This window comes from Triturus cristatus, chromosome 9, assembly GCF_964204655.1.
Source record: "Triturus cristatus chromosome 9, aTriCri1.1, whole genome shotgun sequence".
Classification (NCBI taxonomy): Eukaryota; Metazoa; Chordata; class Amphibia; order Caudata; family Salamandridae; genus Triturus; species Triturus cristatus.
This window is the reverse complement of record NC_140592.1, coordinates 452,561,479-452,584,597: the sequence shown is the minus strand read 5'-3', so window position 1 is coordinate 452,584,597 and position 23,119 is coordinate 452,561,479. Positions and strand designations below refer to the sequence as shown.

Genomic DNA, 23,119 nt, shown 5'->3' with positions numbered 1-23,119 from the left:
GCTCAAAAACAGAGCTGCGTGTTACATATCTTCAAACGTGCATCAGCTGCTTTAACAGGGTATGAAATACAATATGAACACAACAACGAGAAGAACTGGGCAAAAATTAAACTTTTCAGACCTACCAAATCTGTGCCATGTTGTTGACCAAGCAGAAACTGGGTATGTCTCCTTTAACCACACTGTCTCCTATTTTATTTGTAAATTTCCTTCCCTACTAATAATGAAAGGGAAGTCATCTGAGAGAAAATTCTAGGTCATGATAATGACTAAGGAAGGAGCAACAATGGTATCTGGCACCTAAGTAAAGTATTGGGCTCACATGGAGGGATGATACAGGACCATAATAGGAGGTTGGTTGTCAGGGCAGCAACTGACCAAGAGCTTCTTCTCTCATTAATGCATGTGAAGCGGGGTCAGGTTGGCTCGGGTCTGAGCCACGACCTGACTAGGGCTCGCCAGACTGCTGGTTGTCCTCCTCTGGGAGCATCAGGAGCTTAGGAGGGGCTTGGGCGTGAATCCCTTATCAAAACTTTGGCTTCCTTGGGCATAGCAGGAGTAGATAGAATCTGGGCCAAGACTGTGTAGTTTCTGCTCAGATTGCCATCACGGATTGTACTTCCACTTCCTACCTTGTTCACCAGGTGCATTTGTTCAGCAGTAGGTAGTATTGTTGACGTAAAAAAAACAAGCATTTGCAATGCAATAGGTCTCGCATTTACGCGAGTTTAAGCTATTGGCATTGTAAATGACAATGTATTTTATTTATGTTTCAAAAACCAAAACATATATAAAAGGCATTGTCATTTACAATGCCAAAAGCTCAAACTCACGTAAATGCGAGACCTGTTGCATTGCAAATGCTTGTTGTTTGTAGTGTTGTGCCTGGATGTGGTGTAATAATTGCAAAGTAAGGAGAGAAAGGAGAAAATAAATAAACTACAGGACGGAAGAGTGAAGGAAAGAGTAATGAAAGAAAGAAAAGTTGTTGAAAAAAATAATACAGAAATTGTGGAATGTGAGGATCGACAAACTGTTAGGGTTACTTGCTTTCCTGTTCATTTTAAACAAATGATCTTTTCTGGTGGAAAAGTAGTGACTACTGCTTTTCTCAACATACTCCTGAACTTCTATTCCCTCAATGATTTATTAGTTCTAAGTCACTAGAGTTCAGCAGTGAACACCTGCGGGCTGCATAGAAAAGGTTTAAGGTCCCGAAATTACCGAGAGCCAAAAAGAAACAAAATAAGATATTCCTCAGCTTAGCTGCTTTTCTTACAACTGCAGAGTTGTATGTACTATTGCAGTTATTGGGCTGCAGACATTCCAAGGAAGTGGGAGGGGCAGAAAGCAGTAGAGAGCTACAGGTCACTGGAGACCAGAAATTCCAGAGTGGGTCGGATCACAGCATAACTTAATGTGGCTGGGGACTAGATGTGCCACTGTTGGGTTTCCAACAGCACTCTGGGAGTTGTAGTTTTGTTTCGCTTCAATTGGACTAGTTGAATTGAAAAATGATGGTGTGTGCTAGTAAAGCTGAGGACTTTCATAAACGGACCCAAGTCGCTTGAGGAAGGCTCCTAGAAGAAAGCATTACCTGGTGTCCTACTCGTACGTTTATAGACAAGGAAAGCAAATGACAACTTGAAATCATTAGTTGTAATTACATTTTTGGGCATAAGTTAAGCAGTATTTTGTTAATGTACAAATACAGCTTCGCACAACATCCTGGTTTCCAGCAGCAGGATCTTTTTCACTAAGAATTTGTCACCCTTTACCGCACACGCCCCTCCCCCGCAATTGATGTGTCATAAAAGCTTTTGTCCTTCCTCCGCCCTCTTCTGGATTAAGCGTCTGCCAGTTAAAAGTCGCCCTTTAGACAGAAATAGTTATTTCTCCGGTTTAAGGAAAATAAACTTGAGAAGAAAAGGGAACAACGACGGACAAGTAGCCTGGTGGACGTCCTTGTACTAATCTTGGAGCAGATGTAACAAGTGCTAAAGTCAATAGTTTTTATCTGATTTCACGGGCTGATGCTCTTGCCCCAGCTGGGAATCAGCCTCCTATTATTAGGACCCCAGGCAGAAGGGGAGCGAGCCGACTGGTGGCCATGGGTGGATATATTTATTGTGAAGGGTGGCGCTGCCCACGTGCAGCTCCCCATCTATCCCTGAAAGGACAGGCGTGAGAGGTGGGCGTGGTTTTCCTCCCTCCCCGTAGTGTCTCATTTTAGAGGAAAGTCTCTTTGAGGTTGTGAGCATTCCCGAAAACATTAGAGAATGGAAAAGTTTACGTGTGTGGGGCGAGTAAAGGGGAGAGAAAAAGCACTGCCGCCACCAACCCCACCTCACTCATAAACCCACAGTTGCACGTTCAAATAGAAAAATGTCTGAAAACATTTGCAGCCAAAGTGTTGTTTTTGGATTCCTTTCACAGGGGAACTAATCAGGGAAAAAGAGGGTGAGAGCCCTTTTAGTAGTCATGGTTTTAGGCAAGTGAGCCGAGGATCAAAGCGTGGCGAGCAGCCACTGGAACAGAAGTGCTGCTCACGTAAAGCGCTGAAATACCTTCCGGTCCGGTTCGCTACACCTGCAAAGTGCTAACAACAAGCCCTGCCACCCCTGCCTATTAATTCACACCTGACCTTCAAGTTTAACAGATTATCTTCTGATGAAGGGAGAAGGGTCATCTGTAGTAAACAAACCTTCTGCCCCAGTCCTCATGTCTGCAGGGGCTGTAGGGATCTCAGCACTTCATCCTGGTAACACAACAGCGCCAAAGCAGTCACATAGGGAAAGCGAGTGGAAATGTTAGAAACCGCCGAACTGCTGTCAATGGACGAACGGCCGTTCAGCCCGGCAGACTCAAGGCAGCCCGGGAGATGCCGGCTTCGCTGAATAAATACCGCGTGGAGATAACACTGATGGGTGCAGGGGTACTCGGCAACTGCGAGGGAGCCGCAAAAACACGCGCTCGGGCGAACGCGCTCTCCCACTACAAGCCCGCGCAAACCGGCTGTTCTGTTCAATAAGTTGGAGCAATAATTGTTGAATCCAATTAGTAGCTAAAAAAAAAGCACTTGAACGAATGACGCGACTGTGAAGAGGCAACAATGGGACATTTGAATCGACCGAATTGTAATCCTTAATTATTGATTCATGAACAAACGCCGTTTTGTAAAAAAAAAAAACAAAAAAAAAAACTTCAGATTTTTGGCCATAATATGACGACACGTGAGCTCCAAGTTTTATAGTCAAAAACAGCACAGAGCCAGTACAAACAAGCGTTGGCCGCGCGCGAGTGGCCGGAGACGCAAAATGTGGTGGGGGAGGGGGAGAAGCGGGAGTTGTGTGTGCACGTGCGTCATCGCAATCGCTCTGAAAGCGAAAGTGATCGCGATGACGTACACGAGTTTTCAAAGTGCTGCTGGCGGCCGGCTGCGCGCGTGCACGATCGCGTGAACGCAAGCGTTAGGCCAGCCAGCAGCACTTTGAAAATCCCATATACAAAATGTCTCTTTGAGCCAGCGCAAGCGCTGGGGCTCAGCGAGACCTAAACAAATTACTGTCTATGGCATATTCACCATGTCTTGCCCTTAAGCATCCTTTTAACCATTCAACCCCACATCTGCCCGGCGCATGTTGCCATATGGATTACTGGGCCTTCTCTGATTAGCCCTCTCTTTTTTGGTGTACATACACACACACACACACACACACACACATACATATGTACACACACACACACACACATCGCGCTACTGACGCTGTGCTGTTGTCTATGCGTTTTAGTCCTTATTACAATTATAGTTTACGTATCTATTACTCACATACCTTAACACATTACACCACTAGGCGCTGAGTATCATAACACAATTCCCCGTACCATGGTGGTTATCACACACAGCATGAAAACCATTCCCACATAGGTTTAAAAAAACAAAAAGCTTCCACCCTGTATGGTGCAGCTTGCAATCCACGTGGTTAAGCAAATTAGCGCCCCACGTATGAGAAGAAAGCAAGATACAAATGCTACAATACAAAAGAACAGAAAGATGAACATTTTATTTGGAAATATCCAGACAAGAATCTGCAACCTATAGGTCATGTTACACAAATAAGTATAAGTATGTGAGTGGGGCAAATACAACCACATTGACCAGTTCCGGATTACCAAATCGGCAAAGAGCCTTCTCAGGCATTGCCCCGAAACTTTGGAACTCTTTTCCACCGGAAGTCCGTCGAATCTCATCCACTGCTTCTTTCAAAAAGGAAATGAAAAAAATCCTATTGAACAAGTTTTTTCCCTACAAGGCCTTGGTTCTACTGCTTACTTTCCTGCCCTCCATTCTGATGCCCTGGGTGACTACTACATTGTTGTACACCTTGGATTCCCAGCATTAGAATGCTATACACATATGTAACGAATGTTCTTTTCCCACTATTAAATCCTACCTACCCTAAATGTGAGGCGCTCTGATACCCGCATGGGTCATGTTTGCGCTATACAAAACTTTATAAATAAAATAAATAGAAATAAAATGGACCCCACTCCTTTTAGGGGGCCCAGGACAACAGATCAAAATAATATTGATTTGATCTTGAAAGAAATTTACAAAATCAAGCTTTCTTAAATATTCTTTCCAAAAGATAGAAAAAAAAAATCAACTGAAAGAAACAAAACATTATGTTAAAAGCTCTATAGAGGAAATACTGTATTATTGGAATGTACCCATGAACAACTTAAAGTACATAAACCAGAGACATCGGGTGCATTGGGTATTAGGAGATAATTTGCGGAGGGGGCGACATTTCGACTGCCTAGGGGCCTCCACAGAGTTTAATTCGGCACTGACATTGACGATTGCTTAACATTATCAAAAACATGTCTAGCATTTTCTCACTGAATACAGACACGGCTGTTTTACATCCCGCCCTGTGTTGTCCGCTTTCCCTGCCCTCTTCAAGAATGTATGGGCCTCTAACGTATTGTCACGTCAAGGTATTTATTCACTTTTAAGAATCTCGAGCCTAGCAGGGGCCCCACCCCCTGCTACTTGTGGCATGCACCCAGCCTCTACGTGACGCAGTGACCGTTGCACATTCTTGTTCCTCTGGAGCGACCTGTTTCACAGCAGGTTAAAACCACGTGGGTCATTAATAAGTAAACAGAAAGAGAATATGGGCGGGTCTCGTTACAGGGCCAACAAGGGGAAGGTCCGTTGCCACAGCGACGGGAGCTACAATTGGCACGAGGCAGACAACATGCCATCAGGTGATGCAGGGGTGCATCTGAGTGGCAGCACGTGCAGGTGAAAAAATACTGCAGGATCACTATGGACCCAATAAGTAACGCTACCTAATAGCTCCGTGACACCAAGACCTCGGCGCTCGACCTCTGGCGTTTAGTTTAACGACCGAATGCGTTCTGGGACTTGTAAACCTGGCTCACTTCAGGCAAGCTAATTGAAACAACACCCCTGAAAACATTGATTTGAAAAATAAAAGTTCACGACTGGATTGCTGCTTCTCCGGCGAACCGCAGTCACCTGGTAGCCTTATCAATAAGTTAAAGAGAAGAAAAAAAGACTCGCCTGGGCATCCCTTGTCATCAGGGCCACTGAAATTATGTTGCAGGGGAGGGCCAAATTATGCGTCTGGGTTGAGTAAATTATGCAGCAAAAAAAGGCAAACTATGCGGCATATTTTATGATAGTATTGCGTCATTATTTTGTTATGTTTACACTTTTTAAGACTGCCTACACATTGGTTGCACCTTATTAGCTTCTGTTTATGTATTTGAATATTAGTTTAAGACTCAAATATAGTAATACGCAACAGAAAGGTGATCATTCATGCTTTGCAAAGGGACTTCCACTGCGCGGCAACATGTGTCGCTGTGCGTTTAGTAACTTTTGAACTGGTTGAGCTAATCATTTTTTTGTTAAAATCTGTGGATTATGCCACAGATGCTGGATTAGGTGGAAAATGTGGCAAAAATATTACTGCGGGAACGCCATAGCTGCACAATCACATAATTCAGGTGGCCCCGCTAATCATGGCCATCCTAAGAGAAGGATTCTGGCCTCTATTAGAAATTAGAATGTTCTTCAAACATTAGGATCACATCAAATATCACCGACCATAATACACTCTTCCCAGTGCTGCTTGGTCAAATAATGAGATGAAAGGAGAAACCTGGACAATTCCTTGCTCAGGAACTGACCCCAGGCCTGTTTCTTCACACTGTCAAGTGATTTCTACTTCTGGGATGCCCTTTCCTTATCCCTCCCGACTCATGTGGCAGACCCTTTCTTCAGGTCCTGAGATAGCTACTGATTCCTGCTAAACATCTACAGTGGTGACTTGCATTACCACCATTCTCCCAAGTACTGCTGTTCTGCAGAAGGTTAGCCAAGACTCCCTTTGTCCAATGTACTTGCATCAAAAAATATCAAGCATTCTTCAAATAAAACAGAAGCGGATTCTGGAGCTTAGCTACAACGACAAAGAGAGGCCAACCAGATAAAGGCAAAAATACTACAACTGCTTCATAGTAAAAAATATGAAAAATATCTTCGTAATAAATAAATCCGGTATTTGTGAAGTGCGAACTACTCCCCCCTAAGGGTCTCAAGGGCTGGGGGCCGTCAAGGAGATTAAGTGAGCTATTGCCCAGAGTCACATGGTGCTGAGTTGAGCTGCCACTTGTGCCTTGGGACCGAACCTGGAGCCCTGCGCTCGGGAGTCAGCCGCCCTGCCCTCGGCGCCACACCTCTCCGCCTTATACCGGAGGTTCGAAAATCATGGACAGCCTCCAGGTGCTGTGAGGCTTCAGTCTCACAGTGGGGTGCCAGAGAAAGAGTCAAATGACAGACAGGACTGTCACATGCTCCTTTGTCCGTCTGACTTCGCCACGGTGCCAGTGCTCAACAAGGCTATTCCAGCGAAAGCAGGTTCCATCCCACCTCTGGTGTTTCAAAGCATTAACACCCAAACACCCATCAAGCGAAATCTGGACATTGGAGGAAGCCACGCAAAATGTTGTACTGCCTGGCAAATGGTGTTTGCAGCTGCTTGAACCAAGAGTTAAAGAAACATAGCACCCTATGTTCTTCCAGAGTAGCTGGATGTCACAACTTAATCTAAAGTCAAAATTCAGTTTGCCAATAGGGAAGTGGGACAGCCAGTGCTTAATTTGTCTAAACATTGGTGCCACAGCTCTCGTAAGGAGGCCACTGCAGCTTGTGCAACACATTGCCCCAGTTATGCTGCCAGTGATAGTAACATAACTAAACCATCACACTCCTACAAGTATGACAATTCGGACTATTTCAGGCCCCCAAACCTATAATAATGGCCTGGTTGGAAGGTAATAGTAATTTTTAATGTATATTGAGTTAATAATTAACTGTGGTCATCTTTAAATTAGCCGGACAGTGCCACCTTGTGGCAGACTGCCACAAGCCCCAGCGTTGACAATGAAGTGCCGGTGCCGAGCACTGGAAACCACCGGTTCAAATTAAGCACTGGGACAGCACCTCAGTCTTGTCAAACGTCAAGGAACTGTATTGCAAAAGTGATACTGAGTGGCACAAAGCAGTCAGGGGACCCAACTAGATGAGGTGGCAACCACCAAGGACAAAGTTACTCGGCTTTAAGTCTATGATGACAATAATTAATCCTCACAGTCATATAGAACCAAACTGTGCTCGACCACGTATCGCAAGATATCCAAGGTGATCCTCGGCATGAGGGAGTAGGTAGGTATTTCAGGTATGTTTCAAACATGTCGGCTTGCGCAGGCTTAACTTGTAAAAGGATAAGTTCTGGGTCCCAAAGTGTTCTTCAGAATCCCGTGGCTGGTGCTGCCGAAGGTCGGAATTCCTAATATCAAGGCTGTCTAGTTTTGATTCCATCTAATGCCTCATTCATTCACAACCATAATCTCTTTACCTATTTTCTCACCCTTCCCATTCCTAATTTATCTCTGCGTTTTCCCTTTGTTACCGTTATTAGGTCTTTCTCTCCCTCCTTCTGTCCCGGTTTTCTGCTTTCCTCTTTCTTGTACGTGGTCAAAGTCTGATAGCGAAAAATAAATGCCTGTCCCCAAAAAACAGTGCCGGTGGGCCACACCTGCAAATACCAGCTCAAATGAAGTGCTGAACTTACCTCTTTGGCTTAGGAGTAGAATTTTCTGGGCCCAAATCCTCATTCACAGTAGTCCCTCCATGAAACTATTAGTTTATGCTCAACCCATGCAATCCTATTGGGTAAACTAGTTACCTAGGAAGGTTCTCCTGTCCAATCACTCTCCTGTTTGCTCAATGGCTGAAAGGGGAGCTAAGGGAAAGCGCTCAATTGCATTGGGATAGTGCAATGGGTGCACCTGAACCCCTTCAAAGGGCACGTGACTGGGGAGAGGTGAGCGTGCACCACCCAAGACGAGAGCCGGGTCTGGTGGCTCAGTGGACTAATGCGTCTACTACAGGGGCCTGTGTTCGACCTCATGGTCACAGGTTCAAATCCCGGCGGGTCCACTCAGCCTTTCATCCATCTGAGGTCGATAAAATGAGTACCATTGAGTTTGGTAACAACAAACATCTGTTATTCAGCGCCAAGATACCCGTAGTGGTAAACGTGTGCTTTACAAATACACGTTATGTTATGTTATGTTAAATGGGGCCATTTAATACATCTTCCACTATTTTCCCAAAAATTGTCTAGTGTGCCATAGGTTTTACAAAAAAAGTCTGGAAAACTCATAAAATAGTTTATAATTTAGGCTCTCAATTTTCGTCCACAGCTGTAAATCTGGCATGTGCATGTAAGAAAATTGTGGATGGCTGCCTCATGGCTGCTTTTTGGAGCTGGGTAGGTTGTGAAGTTTTTAGTCAACCTAGCTCTGAAAAGATCCCCCCATTGACCCTGTGGCCAGTTCAGTCTCACACTGCCTATGCTAAGGAGATTAACATATTACTAGAACTCATGACATGAACTGAAGCCCTGGAAAGGAGCAGGGTCATCTCCAGGGGTTTGCCCTGCAATGGTGCCCCCCATTGCCCTGCATCAGCCACCACTTGGGGCTTTACACTTTTATACCACGATACATGCTTTTAAAAAGCAAAACGACGATGGTGGAATGCCCGAATTAATCTCAGCTATTGGTATTGCATTGAGCTGCATTACAGCCCATCCGATTTTTGTCCACAAAACCATCTCAGACAGAGACGAGCCATATGCAAATCATACTTCATCCTACTCCCATAGGAACAGCCCAGCTCGAACGGCAAAGCGAGGTGCCCACTACAGAGGAACACAAACAAACCAAGACCGGTTTTGGCCCTGTTCCACCTCCTCAGTACAGTGCTGGATTAAACCCTGTGGAGGCACCTAGGCAGTCGCAATGTTAGGGTCTCCCTCGCAAATTATCTCCTAATACCCAATGCACCAGATTTTTTTAACAACCTGACAACAGTCAGAAGATGAGCTTTTAAGAGACAAACTGTAATGTGAATCTGTGGTCTCTGGTTCATGTACTTTAAGTTGTTAATGGGCACATTACAACAATACAATATTTTCTCTATATCTCTATAGATTCTTTAAAGTAAACATTTCGTTTGTTTGAGTTGATTATTTTTTTTCTATCATTTGCAAACCATTTTTCAAGATCAAATCAATAATATTTGTATCCTTTGTCACAGGGCCCCTAAAAGGAGTGGGGCCGATATACCGGTGCCTAATTTGTCTATTTGGTAATCCGGAACTGCCTCAGTGACCTTGAGAACCATGCAGTGCTTAATTTGTGTTGATGGCTGCATGTGGTGGGCACCAGCATTCATTTTTGAAGATCAGACATACTATTCAGCATCAGACTTGGAACCGTAGTAAGAGAGAGAAAGGCGGAACAGGGAGCAAGAAGGAGGTAGGAAACGACAAGTAAACACTGAAATAAGAGAAAGAAGGGAGGGAAGAGAACCCATAGGCGTGAGACAGAGAGGTAGGAAGTGAGTGGTAGTGTAACAACGAGGCATTAGGTAGAATCAAAATAAGGCAGCCTTGTTATGCGGCAAACCTGGCATTTCTCAGCACCATTCGCAGGCTCGTAAGAACAACTTTGGGTCCTTACACTTATTTATCTAATTTAGAAATGAAGTGCTGCACCAACCATTTTAGCAGTTACTCTTACGGGTAGCTGAATACAAATTAATCACAAGAAGCAATCACACAGGAACAATGGTTACTGCAGGTGATGGATGCGAGCGCAAGAGATACTGATGTAGAACTGTAATAATTTATAAAGGTAGCCACAACGAAGAAAATTCTAAATCATCAGAGCAATTAACTACAGCAACAGCTTCTTGCGCCAATTGGTTCGCTTTATATCATTACCAGCGGCGTAACACAATATGAGGCAGTGCTTAATTTGAGCCAGTGGTTTCCCGTGCTCAGCACCGGCACTTAATCAACACCATTGCTTTTCAAGAACACCAGTTAAGGATACATTCATTTACGGGGAGATCAAGTAATTTGCCCAGAATGACAGGATGTTGAGCTGACATTGAGAGTCTAATCTGGTTCCCCGGCTCTGAATTCGTCAGCTATGGCCATTATGCCACATTCTCTCCACACTTTCATGGTTAGTTGGCTCTGTTTTAGGCGGCGCTAACAGGAGAAATGGGCTGGTGCAAGCTGCTTCCTGATGAGAGCCCCGGCACTAATTTTCTTTTTACAAATTAACCACTGATATGAGGAGACCCATTGCAAAATCTGACTTGCTTCTTCACAGATGTACAAATATCTTGGGCTGAGCAGGGGACGTGATGGACTGGAAGGCTTACATCCCCTTTAATTGAAGACATGAATAGTAACCGGAGCTAGCGACACGACACAGACAAAAGTGCAGGATTGATGTATATAGTGGTCCAGCCCAAATTAGATTTGTACCGAATTTGGTCTCTGATGCCTGGTGGTACAAACTACTGCAAAATCCTTGCCATTGAGACGCATCGCAGAATATTAAAGATCTGTTCTTTATTCCCTCGTCTTCAACGTTCGCTGTGATGGAAGATCCTTTTCCTACTTGGCCCTCACCCTCTGGAACAACCTACCATTCTCAGTCCGCACCTGCCCGGACTACTGCAAATTTAGGAAACCATTGAAAACGGTACGGTTTTAAAATTCAGATTCTGTATCTAAGATTCTTGTATTGACTGCTGCACCGAGATACCCTGATTTGGTAGATTTGTGCGCGTTATCAAATTAAATCATTCAAAATTCAATCAATCATTCCGAGTGAGGTATATTTAGGCCCAATAAGAACTGCATATATTCCAGAGCCATGCCCTTGGTTGGAATTCTGCAAGGTGTCTGAGCTGCAAAAAAAAATCATTTTGTGTGTGATAAAGCAAAGACAAGCAATGAAATGTATAGCAATTCATTAAACTTCTCTGACCATTATGCTTAATGGATGATACTCACGCCGGATGGCCCGGAGTCGAGGAATGATATTGGGGCTGCCTGGAGGACTCGACCTATTCACACCCTGCACTTTGCATTTATCCAGAGTTGGAGAAGCTTGAACTGTAATCTTGTGCTCGAAGCCTACAAGAGAAAAAAGCCACATTCAAGAAACAGGCCAATGGCAAAAGCCTGCAGCATACCACCCAGTGACAAGACTGGCCCATACAACATAACACAACAAGATGATGGCTGGACTTTACCAGCAAGATAAAGTAAGACTGTACGCAATGTTAATATGTATTGTACTCGTGCCACCATGATATAGCCTTACTAGTATTGGTGCACCAGAGCATATCATGGCTGGCACTGGTGGTACCTCAAGAAGGTTAAAGTGGGGGCAATTTTAAAGAAAGTTTGTTAATTCGGGTCTTTTGTGTTGTTTTCTACTTGAAGGGAAAGGTGATGTTTTATATGTTGCCTCTAGAGTGGTTTTTTGTAGCGTGTGCTATGTTTACTGTGTGAGGAGGTCAGGTGGAACATGGTGAGGATAAATGTGAAACAAAAAACAAAACCTTGCTCAAAACTGCATAAAAGTCAACTAACTTTCTTTTTTTTAATCCACAGGGACAGAGTAGAAGCTATTTGCGTCGATGCGGTCTATGCCGGGATGCTTTAAAGCAAGAGGGTAGTGGCAGGTCCAGGAGGGAAGAATCCATGACAGAAATTCAGGGTAACATTGGCACAGGCCGAATGGAGGCACCTTTTTCTGATAGTGAACCTCCAAGGCCACACATCATAAAAAATACATTTCCTGTTAGTAGGGCAACTGGATATAGGAAATAATGTAATCTCCTTATTCTTTTCAGTGAGATATTCCCACAAGTGGAGCATACAAAGGTTCTAGGCCAAGTGACCAGACAAAAATACTACGTGGACGGGTTGAGCAAACTGAGGACTCTAAACGTCATGTCCAACGCCAAAATTCACGAACGCAAATCATGTTCCTGAGCCTGAGCAGTGTAGCCAGGCCTAACTAAGCTCAGACACACCTACGGCTGTTTATCTAGTCACCATGTTCACAAGATGAAGGGCTATGGGGGCATACCCAAAAACCTCTGCACACTTTCCAAAGTGAAAGAAAAGGCACATTGAAATCTAGGCATTTCTTTCTGCATCTTCCATTTGCAACCCAAAAGTACAATATAAACATCTGATAGTTAAAAGAAGGATGTGTTATTCTGGTAGAATTATTTTATTTACCTACGGAATCTATTAACTTATTATCTTTGCTGGGGCATCAACACGAAGCAGCAGGATCTTAGTCCTAACAAATGGTATAAATTACCGAGGCCTGGACCTTAATTCTGACAGTATGGCGGACAACCGGCATCAGGCCAAATAAGTTGGTAGCTTTGTTCAACAATACAAGGAAGACTTTCACTTCAGAGAATGATTCTAACGCAAATCAGCCAGTCGCACTATATGTGCCTACACCTGATTAAAAATGGCGGGGCAGACAGAAATCCTATTATTAGTGGCACCACATAGACTAAACTGAGGCTCTGATTTAAGTAGGATCTGCAGCAGAGAAGTAGAACAGAGGAGTGGAGTTTGAAAGCCTTCAATGTATACCACAGCCATCATGGAAGGAAAATGTGTCACATCCTTCACTGGCTACATCTCCTAATAGTTATACAAAGAGCCCACAAAGATACACCCATTTAACTATGAAAGAAATTGGTTTTGATGGATGGACAGAAGCCAATGGTGTGTGATTGATGGCCATAAGAATTGTACAGTCAAGGACATATCAAGGAGCTGGCCTGCTGAGAAACTGAGCCTTTTAGCTTAACTAAAGAGGGTTACCTAAGAACCTGCAGGGTCAGGTGGAATAGGGACAGTGGTAGCAGGCTTCTGATTTGCCTTTGACACCATTTTGCAGCAAAGATGGGTGGCACAGTTGCAAGATACTCATATACATGAATGCCCTTAGTGATCTAGAATGTGAATTTCTCTGCACTTGCAATGTGCTTATCTGACACTATCTAGTTCTCTGGAGAGGATCATCACAGGAAAGGAATGTCAACATTGATTCTGCTTGCTCCTAAATCGAAAAGGCTCTGGAATAGATGAGGTCCCAAAGGGTTTGTTCCCTTTAGGGTGTTTGCAATAGGGTCTGTGTGTCCACTACTTGTGTTGAGGGGGACAGATCGTGTGGGTAAAGTGTGTGCGAAACACAGATCTGCTTAACCTCTGCTTCTAGGCAACAAGATCCTAAGCAACGAGGTCCTAAAAGCACCTAGAAAGACCAGCACCAAGGCGATCTGTCTACTGGAACAAATTGTTAAGATACCTGGCTAAAAGAAGAGAGGGTGTGGGACTGTGTTTGTGAGGCTGTGACACTGAATTGGAGATTGAGGGTGAGGGTGAGTGTGAGTATGCATTGGTTAGACACCAAGAAGCAAAGGCATTATTGTTGGTAGTCCAGTGAGCACCACAGAAATATGTAGATTGAATATGGTAAAACAGGGAATTGACAGGAGTCACAAATAAGCAAGAGGAAGGTAATGGCCAGAGACATCGCTTGGCCGCAAAACCCACCTGAGAACCCAATAAAATAGAAGAGAGTTCTGCAATAACTTTCAAACCCACAAAAATGATCTTAGCGAGTGGATCTTAGCTGTGGGACTGAGCTTGAAAATGTTCATGTAGGCAGAACAAAAATGTTGTACATGTAAAAAGGACTGCATTAGGTTTTACAATTAAATCAACTGGAGACACCGAATTATTAGCAAGTTTGGATGGAGGTGGATCGATAACTAAGGTGGAAGGAATGCAAGTGTTGAGCAGGAGAAAGCACACATATCAAAATGAATGTTACTTTCTGTGTTCTGCAAGAGCTGAGTGTAGCCAGGGATCAACTCTAAAGGAATAGTAGAGTGGTAGTTGGTGAGAAAGGAAGCACAGCTGTGAACCAGCCTGGTACCGGTTATAAAAAGTCACAAGCAAAATGTATATCTTTGGGTGTTGTCTAACACTTAAAATGGACACCGATATTGCAACTGCAGAGAGGATAGGGAATCACATTAAATACATCGTGTTAGGGAAACAGCTGTTAAGGTTGATCCTACATGCAGCCTTTAGGTACTCAAAAACAGGTGATTCCTGTGACAAACTTCTCCCAAATATAGGTTGAGCATGATATCACCCATTCCCAAGTACCTCAAGCCCAGCTAATCCTCTTCCCTCTCTGTTACTTAAGAGAGGCAGATACTGTTGCGCCCGTTCCCATGTGCCAGGCAACAGGATGATCTGGTTGCCATCCGTTCCATTGCACCCAGCAGCATGTTGATCCTGTTGCCAGCCGTTGCAGTGTACCCCGGCAGCAGGCTGATCCTGTTGCCACCAGTTCCAATGCACTAGGAACAAGGCTGGTCCTGTTGCCATCAGTTCCCATGTACCTGAAGGCAAGCTGATCCTGTTGCCATCCCTGAACTTCAGCCGGCTCTTCTTGAAGTGTCCTTTCCGCTTCTTGACTTTTGGCTTCTCTTGGTACATTTGGTACATGATGATGTTCAGCTCCCGCTCCACGATGTCGATCTCTCGCTCCGCCAGCTCCTGCTCCCGCCGCCTCAGCACCTCCTCCTGGTTCTTCTGTTCCTGTGCGGCTCGGATCAGCTCCTCTTCCCGGCTCCGCAGTTCCTGCGTAGAAAAAAGAACAACTCTCAATGTTAGCTCCTGATCGACTCGTTCCCACAGCTTCTGGGTGTCAGTTTTACATCGAAGGTAAATACTGTGGACCTGAGTCACAAAGGTAAACTCATACTTTTGTGTAAGTTTACTATTTTGTTTTGCTGTTCACAAACTACGAACTTAATTTTACTAATAATAATTTTTCAACCGTCGAGACCCTGCACATTAAAAGATAGGCCTCGCCTATCTTTTTCTGCGCAGAGTTTTCTGCTCCTACTGAGAAGCCTCCCATGTCGTATAATTACTATTAGTAAATTTAAACTCATAGTTTGTGAATACCCCAAAAATGTGTAATACTTGCACAAAAGTGTACGTTTACCTTTTTGAATCAGGCAGTCAGCGTGCAAACTGCATTCACGTACTACAGCTATTTGCACAGGCAAACATTTCAGAACAGACACTCATGATGTGTTATAGTTCACATTATTAGGGAAATAATATCAAACTGAACAGATCACAACTCCACCGTATCGACTATCAACATATCGCCATGGTAAGCGTAAGTAAGGAACTATATATTTACTGTTCGTAGCTTCACATCTTACCTTGACAAAATGCTGGTAGTCAAAACTGTGAAGACAATATAAAATTAGGGCGATACTGAAACGCCTGTCTTGTGGAAGAACATCTATTGGTGAACTGTCAGGGATTGGAAACTTTGAGCACTGATATTTTATAACCAATATGGTCTGTTCTTGCAGCAGTAAAAGGTCAACCCTTTTCCCACCCTCAACGGTTGAGGTGAAAAGCTTTTTTAATGACCTGCGCAACTGCATTCTGCTCTTCAATCTTACACATTCTAGCAACAGTTAAGAAGGTATAAGAACCTATTTTTACTATTCCAAAGGGTTACAGTCTTTGGTGAGATTCCAACCTAGCTGTGTTTCCAGTACCAGCCTGGCACATAGGATAATAAACATAGTGAGGCCAGGTGCAATTAGGATGACCAATACCAATTCTAGAACACCGACTTGGCAAATGTCCTTGCAGTTTTGTGTCAGGATTACCAGAAACACATGTGGCCTTGCAGAAACACGTGCAGCATAAATCTGAAGGCATCTTAGTGAATACATACATTTCCTTCATAACTGAATATCACCAACTGCCCTTTTTCTATCTATACTTTAACACAATAGTTCATATTTGGTCCCAAAATGTGCTCTTCTTTCCTCCAAATTTTTATTTTTCTCTCGCCCCACAGGGATGTTTTTTAGGTCGAGCCTGGGCAGCGCATGCACTGCTTTGCGAGTGCGAGGCATGCTATACTGAGGTATAAACTTGAAGCTCCGCCCACTCGCCGCCCATATTTTTCATTGGCTTGTTTCATTGTCCACTGTAAACTGTGACTGTTCACTGGTCAAAAGGCTTAGTAGTAGATCAAACTCTCATAAATGTGAGACCCATTGCATTGCAAATGCTAGTCTATTTTGACCATACAAGGTAATAAGAAACGGTTATTTCGAAAACATCCTCCCCGCTCATCATCGAATATCTTACGACTTTGCTCTAGAATGGTGATTCCACTGAAAATTGTTTGATTCTACTACTACAGTGGTTCCCAACCTATGGATTGGGGACCCCCGGGGGTCAGTGAAGCCTCCTCAGGGGGGTCCGTGCCTACGTAGGAAATTATATAATATAAACAGACTAATAAAGTGTATATAAATAAAGAAGCAAAATGTACAATTAAAAATGTTAAAACGGACTGAAAATGTGGAGGAATTTGAAATTGGAGGCTAAAGATGAAGTTAGTATTCTCAGATTGGCCCGTGGGAGCAGTGCAGGTGCATCAAACAGAATATAGTATGGGCGTTGAGGGACCTCAATTGAATAAAATGTGTCATCATTTGTGCATTTGTTTGATGAGTGCTTCATCCTGTATTTTTTGTGTATTGTTTTGCGATTTAAATCAACAATGCTTAGGCTGATGTACCCGGCTTCCAGTAATGATTCAGTGCGGGGGTCCCCGGATTCCAATAATGATTCAGTGGGGGTCCCCAAGTTCCAGTAATTATTCAGTGGGGGTCCCCAGAAGTCAAAAGGTTGGGAACTAATGTTCTACTATGTTTGCAAATGAATCTGGATCACCTACAGACTCACTTGCTCTGCATTGTAACCTCACTGAGCCTCTTTCTCGCAAGATTTGTAATTTAAACCACTGCACATGATTGGCGGCTGTTTAATGGAGCATTCCTGGTTTAAGGTAACCTTATGACAGATCCAGTGGCAACATGCAGCAATATTGAACAAAGTTATGTGTCACTGTTGACTAAATTATACTGCATAAAAATGGAAAATTAGACACCATAACACGACACATTCTGCGGCAGTATTATTTTGCTCTTTTCTTTTTAGCATATTAATATTGACTAGGCAAAGGTTTCATCTCATTAGTACCAGTTTAAAATTGGAGTACAGCAAAAAGCAAGTGAAAGGTGACCAGTGAACCTGTAACCACTTGGGTCACTTTTCTTTAAGAAACCTTTGAAGGATGTGAGCTAAAAACATTTTTACAGCTAGCTTGCCTCATCATTTGCACACAGTGATTTCACTCCACAGGGCGAACAGATCATGGTCAAGTTTGTTGACATTTACAAATCCACTCTCCTAAAATCCACCTGTTTCTATGCCTGAAATGATGTGCTTACCTTAGTTAACAAGATGACCATAAGGCTCTATCCAAGTCCCACCTTAACCATTGATCAGTGATCCTTGGTGAGCTGCCTTATCCTTTGTTGATTGCTAGTTATAGTGCGTAGATTGGCAAATTCGAAACAAAGATTTGACCCGATAAATGGGCATGGCTACAAATAAATAAAGGCTCCCTAATTGATCTCAAAGGGCTTTATGGATAACACGTTAATTGACAAGTTAATTATAATGCATCTGTATTGATCATAAGTAGGATGAGCCGGGGTTTTCCATAGCTCAGGAAAATTACAACAAGGAAGTAACTACATATGGTTTTAAATCTTTTTGTTGTTTTTTCCAATGTAGTGTGAAAAAGAAACAAAACATAACATTTTCAACAAGACCAGCTCTGTTGTCTTGTGGTTCCTGTCCTACGTGAGTATTTGTTTTAAAGTATCATCTGTTCATCAACCTGTGGCCCTTTTCTCAGCCAGCAGCCAGGACTAACCCGTCTTCCTACCAGTTCTGGTTGGCTAATGGATTCCTTGTCCAAGTGAGTCTCTCTTCCATCTTCCATATTCTAGCCATCTTCCCCAAATGTCGTGATCTTTTCTGGGCATCCCCTGACTTTATTTCTAAGGTAATTTCCAAGGTGTCGAAGCAAGTATGCTACTTCAAGACAACGGCGACAGCTGGATTTCTTCAGTGTTGGGCAAAGTTTCTTTCCCAGATTACTACACTGAGCCTTAATAGAGTTTTTACAGTAAGTTGTAAAACCTTTTGTCATTAAATATATTTAGTAGGGCTAACTTGGGGTTCAGGTTAAATGGGTGGCCTGAGAAAGGCAGTAACTACAGTTACTAACTTCCTAATCTTGCTCCCTATTCTTGGGACAGACTTAAAGAATCATACCCAGCATTGGGAAACCTCACATGCGACTATACCTTCTTGAAATCTCAAATGGCTACAATGCTGCTAGTTATGAAATCCTCTGGTTTTCCAGCCACTCTCGTTAGGGCTGGTAAGACTAAGCCATTATCACCCTCTTTTTAACCATCGCCACTATTACACAAAGGGCGAAAAAACAAAAAGTTCCACTTGCCAAGACTTTGATAATCTAACTCTCTGTTCCGGGTACACCAAGCAACTACCCTCCCTCACAAACAAATGTTTTAGTGCAGTGCTTCCCACACTTTTTTAGAATGACAATCCACTTTTTAGTGTGGCAAACTCTTGTGACCCACCTAGATTTAATAGACGTAAGGCAGGCAATTTTTTTAATGTCACTAAAGCATTGCATGGTATTGACTGTCATTTACAGAGAGCACATTTTCCATTTAAATGGTCACTAAATTTGCACAGACATACAGTTTTACTGATAAACCTATACAGAACACAAACGATAAAGTGTGGAAATAAGGTTTCAGTGAACATATAATTACTACATCACCAAGAACAGTGTTTTGATTTGTTCTGATCCTATTAAAATCTTTGTGTCCATCACACTCCAGAATTACAAAAAATGCTTCATTTTTGCTTTCCTAACTGCTGAATGTGTATAGTTGATTTACAGGTATTTACATGTTGTCTGTTATAAAACAAAAAATGAAAAATGGCGGCTTTCAGCCTTTCCTTTCATACTTCAGGTACCCCAGCAAGATTGCTACATAATTCAGTTTATTTTTCTGTCTTTCACTGCAAAAAGAGAAACATTTGCAAACACTAGTCCCAATGTTAAAAAACATAAGCAGCCGAAGACTTAGCCTCACATTTGACCTCTTTCTTTAAAGTCCAACAAATGTGACAAGATAAATACAGAATACAAAGGCATCATTATTTATTGCTTGGACTTTTGCGACCCACCAAAAATGGGCTCATAACTCACACTTTGGGAAACACTGTGTTAGAGCCCTCCAAGACATCAAGGTAAGAATAGTACATTAATGCCGACATAAGCAGTGTATGTCAAGAATTTAAATCGCAGTGAGCCAAGCTCAGCACTCCATTCTTCCGAGGTCATTAAATGTACAGTTCTTAGAAATGGCAGGAGTGTAGTATGAATGTTCAAGGTGAAAGTATTATGTGGTATGGCAGGGGGGCCTCATCATGTAATACTAGCACAATACACAAAGATGGACCCCGGGTACTCGCTCAGTGCACCTTCTCACAAGACTGGTAGAGTGACAAAGAGCAGACAAGCCACTTCACATCACCAATATGGACGATTTGTAATTGACACAACTTGAGAGAAATCCAACACCAATTTATAAAAATCAATACATACAGTTTAACCGGAGTTATCATTTTTAAAGCATTAAATAAATCAGTACTTTTCAATGTGAAATCATTAGCGTTGCAGTCAATGGGAAAAACACATATATGCAATTGGTTACTTAGTGAGTTCAACGAAACCAGCTAAGAGTCAAGGTCTTACAAGTACCAAGACCAGTTCAAAACAGCTAGCACACATGTACCTGGCACAGGGAAGTGGGGTGCAGAGGAGCACTTTAGCCGTCAACTGGAGCCGTCAATCAGGCTCACAGTATTGGAAATGGTTACGTTAGCAAAAAGGTATTTGTGAGGTGAATTCAGCAAAACCCTTTGGTACTTAAGTAAGGAGCTGGCCCTGGACCACGAGTCTCCAGGCAGATCCGATCTACCTGTCTCGGAGGACTTTGGTGCAGGGGTGCTTTTAGCTATCTGTGGTGCTGAACCGGATCCGTGGCCAGAGGAGCTGGCAGGCATGTCAGGAGACGGTGAAAACAAATGCAAGCTCTTTACAATGGAGCCATAGGGGTGTTTGGTTGGTCGTGCAAGTCAATCTCTTCACTTGACGTCATGTAAAGCAGGTTGTAGTCGGACTGATCACAGACAAGCCTGGTACCTGCAAGCACTCTGGTTGAGGAAATCTTAGTCCATAGAACCAAAGGAACGTTGTAGAAAGCGGAGTCTTGCTGCGGGTCAGGACTACATTTCCCAGAAGCCACCTATCCAAGGACTGAGTGGCCAGGCAGGACGGCTTGGGGAATGGGACTTCAATGTTGTGGACTTAGCGGTTTTTGCCTGCCGACTTTAGGGGACCAGTTCCTCTAGCCCAAGGGAGTTCTTGTGAAGTCTGGAGTTTGTAAAGGAGTTCACCTTCCTTTTGGAACCGGCCTCTTCCCTTGGTCGAGTCTAAATCCAGCAGGTGCAGGGTGGCTTCCACATGTGCAGAGTTTAGAGCCTCTCTTCCTGGAATCCTGCCTTGTCGTGGAAACGGCTCTCCTCTTGCTATCACATCAAATCTAAGGTTCTGGTGTCTTGGGTGCCCCTTAAGTACTGTATTTAGGGGGTTTTAGTGGGTGGGAGGACTAGTAGCCAATGGGCATCTAGTCCTGCAGCTAACCCACCCTAGCAGTGATGACATCTTGTGGGTGTATGTCACTAAAACTAGTCAGAACCGGATTTCTAGCCTAAATTCAAAATGGCCAAAACCATCCTTGACTGTACACCTCAGCAGCAACACCCTAGAGGTGTGGTCAGCCTTGTGGAAGTGGACGCCTCCTGCATAGCTAATTTCCTGCCTGCTCACATAAAACAGGGCATGGGGTGGGGGAGGTTTTGTCCTCGAGTGGGAGATGAATTCCTTTGTCCATTGGTGCCAGTGAAGCCTTTAAGGCTCACCACCGCTACAGTCTAATCACTAACCATTCTATGTGGGCAGAGGTGTCACCTCCCGCTCACACAGGTCTTTGTCTCTTTGCCTCTGGGAGCAGCACACACTCCCCAGCATTAGGTCAGACTTCTGTTTTGGCAGTAAACTTTTGAAAAAGTCCACAAAGGCACGAGAACACTGGGGTAACTTGATGGACACTGTCTAAAGTGCCACCTAGGTATATGCTGGTTAAACCTTGACACCACCATTGTATCAGGAGTTAAAAAGCATGGTGTTTGACACCAAACACGACAGAAAGGCCGGGCCATTATGGAGCTGGACATATAGGTAATGCCCAAATGCCAGCTCATGTTATCTGATGGACCACTGGTCACTTGCGGTAGAATTACGTTTAGAATGCTACTACATGGCAATAAATGCTTGCACACATATAATATAATGCATCCTGCCTATGGGCTATGGGAGGCCTACTTTAGGGATGACTGACATATATTAAATGCAGTGAGGTGATCCCGGCACACATGGTGTGCGCAAGGTCGAATTCAAGCAGGCAAGCTGCTAGTGAAGGGCTAACATGGCAGACCGGCAGCCTTTGGTTTTACTTGGGTCAGTCAGGGTGGCAACAATTAAGTGCTGGAACCCAAATGCTCCTTTTATATCCCTGCCCTGGGTACCACTGGTACCAAATACTAGGGCCTTACAGGGGTGTAAAAGTACTTGCCAATTGGGCGTACCAAGTCACATATGTAGTTTAGGGGAAAGATCTCTGCTGCTGGGCCTGGTTAGCAGGACTCCACACACTTTCAGCTCAATTACCACGGCATCCAGCAGCAAAACGTGGGGGGATGAGCATCCAAAAAGGAAACTATTACAGTAAAAACAAAAAAAAAAAAAAAAAAAGGTAATGTACATTTTACCCTCTCCAAAACTTAACCAGTGTTCCCAAGTCAGACCATTTTCTAACCACCAACATCTGCATGCATGATCATCCAGAAGCCTCACGCAAAAAAATCTGTTGCCAGGTTCAGAGATGCTCTGCCTCTTCCCGTTTCACCATTTGTCTCACTACCAGCAAAACAAGTACCACATTGCGCCTGAAAACAGCCATTTCACCGCATACAAGACTCCTACTCTCCAATGTAGGGATCCCAGAAAAAACCCAAATGCCAAGATATTCAATGTGTGGTGCACTCCTTTAAAGCCAATGTTGAGAGGGATATGCAAAGTTGAAAACAGAGGCTAGGTTTGCCAGTCCTTATAACTAGAGGTGTATGAAATTCACATAATTTGCTTTTGCATAATTAAGCAAAATTTCTGAAAAATTATTACAAATATTTATATGAGTATTTGGGCTACATTTTAGTACTAAATGCCTCCTTGCATACATTTTGGATGTGAGGCGGAAAAAAGAGTGCAAAAAACACAAGTGCTGCAAACAGCAGTCGGTCCCATTCTGGTTGTTTGCGTTGGTCTCGTGCACTATCACAAAGAAATATCAGTAGCCAGCGTAATACATAATTATGCCAGCATTCACACAAATTTCGCCTGGGCCTACTCATAACCAGATAATACTTTGACTCATACATTAACATTTTCTACAAACTCAAAATCAAAGAAA

The 23,119-nt window shown here is 43.5% G+C and overlaps 1 protein-coding gene across 1 annotated transcript in view; it reads right to left on the bottom strand.

Annotated features, from left to right (window-relative positions):
- MAP3K10 (mitogen-activated protein kinase kinase kinase 10) overlaps positions 1 to 23,119 on the bottom strand; it is a 222,796-nt gene that overhangs the window by 49,567 nt on the left and 150,110 nt on the right. Inside the window, exons 5-6 of the mRNA XM_085625342.1 lie at positions 14,924 to 15,164; positions 11,481 to 11,603 (exon numbers count right to left, since the gene is read on the bottom strand). Coding sequence (XP_085481468.1) covers positions 11,481 to 11,603; positions 14,924 to 15,164 — 364 coding nt within the window. The remainder of the gene's footprint in view (positions 1 to 11,480; positions 11,604 to 14,923; positions 15,165 to 23,119) is intronic.